The sequence below is a fragment of the Fukomys damarensis genome, unplaced genomic scaffold, assembly GCF_012274545.1.
Source record: "Fukomys damarensis isolate Sample0158 unplaced genomic scaffold, DMR_v1.0_HiC HiC_scaffold_27, whole genome shotgun sequence".
Classification (NCBI taxonomy): Eukaryota; Metazoa; Chordata; class Mammalia; order Rodentia; family Bathyergidae; genus Fukomys; species Fukomys damarensis.
The window spans coordinates 22,477,806-22,483,369 of record NW_022900939.1 but is presented as its reverse complement, the minus strand read 5'-3'; the positions used below and the strand labels follow the sequence as shown (position 1 = coordinate 22,483,369).

Below are 5,564 nucleotides of genomic sequence, written 5' to 3'. Positions count from 1 at the left end.
TGTGTGCGCGCGCCCGCTTGCCTCTCAACCAGTCCCGCGAGTTAGACTACCCTGGAGTACTTCCGGGGTGCCACAGGTGCGTGATTTCTAAAACCTTCAATTCTGGGATTCTAGATAGTTTGAGCTTTGATGAGCTCTACCCATTAATGTACTGTTTGAATGTGAGCGAGTTTCCCGAGACGATTTTTCTTGTACAAAATGGGGTGGTGCCGAGTATGGTGGCGCAAGCCCGTAATCCAGCGCTTGGGAGGCTGAGACAGGAGGATCGCCGTGAGTTTGAGGCCACCCTGGGCTACACTGTGAGTTCAAGTCCAGCCCGAACTACATAGTGAGACCCTGTCAAGAAAAAAAAAAATGTAGTGGTAACAGCCTCCTGGGGCTGCAGAGTGCAGGAAACCAAAAACCCAAGAACGATGAACCTTTACTGCCAAAGCCAAGAGGGTGAGGATGGCTACCCCAGTCAGACATGCGACCTGCGCGAAGCCCAGCACTAAATTGAACTTGCACCCACCGAGTTGATGCCGGGCTCAGAACTTGGTCCCCCAGCTAGGTCCGTCCAGTAAGAAAACTGCTGGGCCGGGGATTTAGCTCAGCGGTGCCGCTGCCAGCCTCTCAAACTCAAGGTCCTGAGTTCGACCGTCTGTACCCGCCCCCCAAAAAAAGAAAACTACGAGCCCAGGAGGCATTGCGCCAGCGGCGCAGGCGTGCTCGCCTCTCTGAACGGATACGCCTGCGCAGCAGGGTCGCGTCGCTACCAAGGAGACTGCAAGTCCCAGGAAGCAGCACGGCTTGGCCGGACTCGAGAACGCTTGCTTTTGCGCGTGGCGGGCGGGGCCTCTGGGGCGGAGCCGCCACCATTTTGGAACGGAGGCGGAGCAGAGCCGACTGGGAGCGACCGAGCGGGCCTCCGCTGCCGCCATGAACCCCGAATAGTGAGTGAGCCCCGCCCGCGCCGTTTGGCGCAGCCTCGATCCCGAGGACGGGGCTGTACGCTTACCAGGGTTGTCTGGCCTGGGTCAGGACTGAGCGGCGCCCCCACATCCGGGTCCCTCTTCCGCTGACTCCCCCACGCACATCCGGGTTCTGCCCCTCCCCCCGGGGGACAGAGGACCCCGGCTTGACACCCCGAGTCATCCCACCTGGGGCCCCAGAGGCGGCGACCCCTAGGGGCAGCACTTGGAGTCCGAGGCAGTGGTCCACCAGGCCTTTTTGGTCAGGTGATCCCGCAACCCCAGTCTTCCCAGGCCTCAGTTTCCCCATCTGCTGCTTAAAGACGGTCCCCGTGGTGTGGAGCCCGTCACAGTAGCTTCTGGTTTCGAATGCTTCATATTCAAGTACTTTAGGTCAGACTGTAAATCCTCCTGCCCTTCTCTTCTGGAGCCTGGTTCCCGGGGCTGATCTAGAGACTGGCCAGATGAGGGTGGCCCCGAAGCGCTACTTGTTTCTCATCCCTTTTAGGTCAGCCACTCCTGGGCTGCGCCTGCCCTGGCCTGCCCCGGTCACACTTACCGGGCGCTCCAGGCGATTTGTCCTCACATCCCCTTCACCACCGTTGCACCCCTTCCCTTCGCTGACATATTGCCAGAGAAGTTTAGGTGGATGTGGAATTTGCTTTTCCTCTCTTTCCCCCTTACAATGGGATTCCCTAGTCCTCAAATTGTACTGACTTCTTGGTCACTCCCCTGGCTGATAGGTGGCCCACATTTCCTGCCCTGAATTTTTAGTTTTTCCCAAGTATCAGCTATCATCTTCCTCTTCTGCCGCTTCCTTTTTCTTTTGTAGCGACAGACCTCAGATTTCCTTGGGGAAGGGGGTGCCTCTCTGAGCCGGATTAGGAAGGGGAACAGAGAAGGAAGCTGGCCGGCTCTCACAGTGTCTGACAGGCCTGGTTTGTTTGGAATCTCAGAGTTATCAGCTATGTAACTTAGAGCAAGTCTCTTAATGCAGTAACGCCAATGACATCTTTCAATGTGAAGTGCAGTTATCATTTCCACTTGTTGACTACTGCTTATTGGTGACTTCATATCAAGAGTTTTTACTTTTTTTTTTAAATAGCTTCTGCACTGGCCCTTTACTTCCACTTTAGTGGCCTGTCTCCCCTGCCTAGTAGCACACGCCACAGAACGAGCTACAGGTTCTGTAAATATCCTAAACAAGACAGAACCGTGGATTCTGTCATAATCAGGATAGAATACCTAGCTCTGACACTTAATTGATTGAGTTTCTTGGAACATCAAATCCTTCTCTGCATCTCAGTTTCTTTTTCCATAAAAGTTGAAATTCAGACTCAGGAAGCTGAGAGACCTGTAGGCTATCTTATGGGGGGAAAGTTCAATCTTCCTTTGCCCCAGGATCTGGTGAGATCTGTTGAGTACTGTAATATACCAGATGAAGACATGCCTCATAATGTGGAGATGCTGTAGTGGTGTTGGTAGGTGAATTTTTTGCCTTCCTTCATGCCGCCCTTCCTGTTTTCTCTCTCCAGTGACTACCTGTTTAAGCTGCTTTTGATTGGTGACTCGGGTGTGGGCAAGTCATGCCTGCTCCTGCGGTTTGCTGTGAGTAAGAAACCCACATCTTCCATCTGGGGTCCTGGCTGGTGGCAGCTTGGAGGGGAAAAAGGGACAACCCAGACAGCACAGTAGTTGTAAGACCTGAGATCCAAGGATGAGGTTTTACAAACCTGCCAGCAATTCATCTGACTGAATAGGGGACTGGGCTGATAAGATGGGGTACTAAGAACTGGAGTTTGGCAATTAGGTGCTGGCTGGGCAGGAAATTGGTGGGGGGCTTTTGAAGTAGGCCTTGGATCCATTCATTCAGGCCATTTCGCTGGCCCCAACCTTCCAGGATGACACATACACAGAGAGCTACATCAGCACCATTGGGGTGGACTTCAAGATCCGAACCATTGAGCTGGATGGCAAAACCATCAAACTTCAGATTGTAAGTGGCTTTTCCCCAGCCCCTGGGACAGGCACAAACCTTTCATGGGGAGGGGCTTGACCAGGCTGACCTTCCTCTCTCCCTACTGTGTTACAGTGGGACACAGCCGGCCAGGAACGGTTTCGGACCATTACTTCCAGCTACTACCGGGGGGCTCATGGCATCATCGTGGTGTACGATGTCACTGACCAGGTAGATATTCCTGGACTTACTCTGCCCAGCTTTGCCTTTTTGGCCTTAGATTTTGTTTCTTTTTACTCTTCATGATGCTTCCTGGAATGGAGACTGTACTCATTTCATAAAGAGGGAAACAGCCACAGAAATGGATCCCATCAAGGCCCTGCTGCAGTCTTGGCAGAACCATGCCTCACACCTCCCCTCCACCTTGTTCTAGACCTTCCCGATGCATGTGTGTTTCGGAGGTGTAGTCACTTGATTGGCTGCTCTGCTGGGCCGTGGCTTCCTGTGTGAAGATACTGGGGGGAACAATTGGAGGGCCTTAGTCATTTGGGCTCTGGGCCCAGTGTGAACAGAGGTCTAGGAGCCCTGTATGTGCTGTGGTGGCTTCATTCACGTGTCTCTGGTATTAGTGGTCATGGCAGCAGCCCAAAAGTCCATATTTTATTGCTTACAAAATCATAGCCTTCAAATTCCTTTTGGGGTGGGCTCTCACTATGTTGCCTATATTTGTCCCAAACTCCTGGACTCATGTGATCCTTCTGCTTCAGCCTTCCATGTAGCTGATACTGCAGGCATGCACCACTGAGACAAATTGTCTTTTGATGCTTATAAGGTCTGTGTCATGTTCCCATCTTACAGATGAGGACTTGGTTTCAGGGTGGTGAGGTTGCAGAGGCTGCTCTAGCTGGTTGAGTTGCACAGATAGAAAGCCTATTCTCCAGATCCCACTTGTTTTGTTTTTTCTACCAAACCTTGTTGCTTAATAGGAGCCAGGCCTTGGGGACATAGGAACTGACATCAGCCCTGGGCTAGCAGGAGTCCCTGCTTTGAGGGGCAGTGGAATTTTGGCTCTCTGGGACTCTTGATCCTCTGCCACTACCTCCCCAGCTCTGGACAGATAGCTGAGGGTGAGCTATGTTCACCCTCTTGGTGACAAAGGTCACCAAGACCTTTCTACTTACCAGCAAATCTGGGGACCTCGATTTAGTTTTTCCCTTGATTGACCTTTTGTTGATTTTTATGTTTGTTTTGTCCCATTATGTAGTTCAGTGCAGTCTTGAACTCACTGTGTAGCTCAGGCTGGCCTCCATCAAACTACCTCAGTCTTCCAAGTGCTGGAATTTCAGGCATGTGTCACCATGCCTGGTTCTTTTGTGATTTTTAACTCTCTTCTTGCCTCCAGGGTGGGGAATGTAGCTCAGCTATGAGGTGCAGCATCTGCCTGGCAAGCAAGAGTCCCTGAGTTTGAGTCCCGATACAGAAAAAAAGAGTTCCTCCTCTGCACTCCCCATCTGCTAAGCATGTGCTCTACCCCTGAGCTACATCTCCAGCCCCTTCAAGGTGTTTTTATTGGTTCATCTCTGTTCCTCCACCCCACTCCATCTTTTCTGCTTCCTGACTCTTAAGCTGCTTCCTGGTTCTGGCTACTTTGGTAATTTGGCTTCTGTCTTGTTTCCTGTGATTCTTGCATCTAAACAGTTGTCAATATGGACTCCTTTTTTGCTTTACGCTTGTGTTTATACTTGGTATCTATGAATTCAAATTTCCGTGATTGTACCCAGTATACTACATGGTCTGCATTTCCAGATGAGGAGACTGCTTTGAGGGATGTTAATTTGCCCCTAGTCTAGTCTCCAAGTCATGGAGGACAAAGTCTGGGTTGAAAACGCAGTGTTGCTTACTTGGAGCACATGCTTTCCTGTCCTCAGGTGCATTTCACAGGCTCCAGACCAGCTGAAGAACTCAGATGTCCAGCACTGGCCCAACCATATTTCCCCACACCCGCTCCTGCATCCTCGTTTTTGTAACATAATCCCTGTTGTGCTGACCAAAAAACTCTTTCTCCCTCATCCAGTCCATCTCAGGGTTCCTCCATTCTCCCCCATCATCCCTCTCAAATCTGTCCCATCATAATAATAGCAGTGATGAGGATAATAGCAGCTGTTGCTAATTAAGCACTTGTTATGAGACAGGCCTGTATTCATTCTCTCGTGTAAACAGCAACCCTGCTGGGAGGTACAGTTTTATACAAAAGAAGAAACTAAGGCTCTCGGCGTTCCAGTGACAAATCCAATGTCATACAGTAAGTGGCTGAGCCAGGGCTTCACCCAGAATGGCCTGACTAAACCTGTGTGCTTCCCTGCCATATCCCTGGCTCAGGGCCTATCACCTCCTCCCAGTTTGTCTCCTTTTCTTGCTGGTCTTCTCTGGCTTCCACATTCCTGTGTGGACTATCTTATCAAGAGCTCAGATGTGATCCCACTGCCCCTTGTTTTTTTTGTTTGTTTTGTTTTTTGGTACCGAGGATCAAACTTGGGTCTTTGTACTTGTGAGGCAGGTGGTGGCACCATTGAGCTAAACCCCGCCGCAAGGTTGATTTTTTTTTTTTTTTTTTTTTTTTTTTTTTTTCCCAGCTATATTTCATGCCCCTTTTACTT

The 5,564-nt window shown here is 50.7% G+C and overlaps 1 protein-coding gene across 1 annotated transcript in view; it reads left to right on the top strand.

The window, feature by feature from the left end:
- The first annotated feature begins 808 nt into the window (after positions 1–808).
- Positions 809–5,564, top strand: part of Rab1b (RAB1B, member RAS oncogene family) — a 7,193-nt gene continuing 2,437 nt past the window's right edge. Inside the window, exons 1-4 of the mRNA XM_010635910.3 lie at positions 809–932; positions 2,486–2,558; positions 2,851–2,946; positions 3,043–3,138. Coding sequence (XP_010634212.1) covers positions 919–932; positions 2,486–2,558; positions 2,851–2,946; positions 3,043–3,138 — 279 coding nt within the window. The 5' untranslated portion in view covers positions 809–918. The remainder of the gene's footprint in view (positions 933–2,485; positions 2,559–2,850; positions 2,947–3,042; positions 3,139–5,564) is intronic.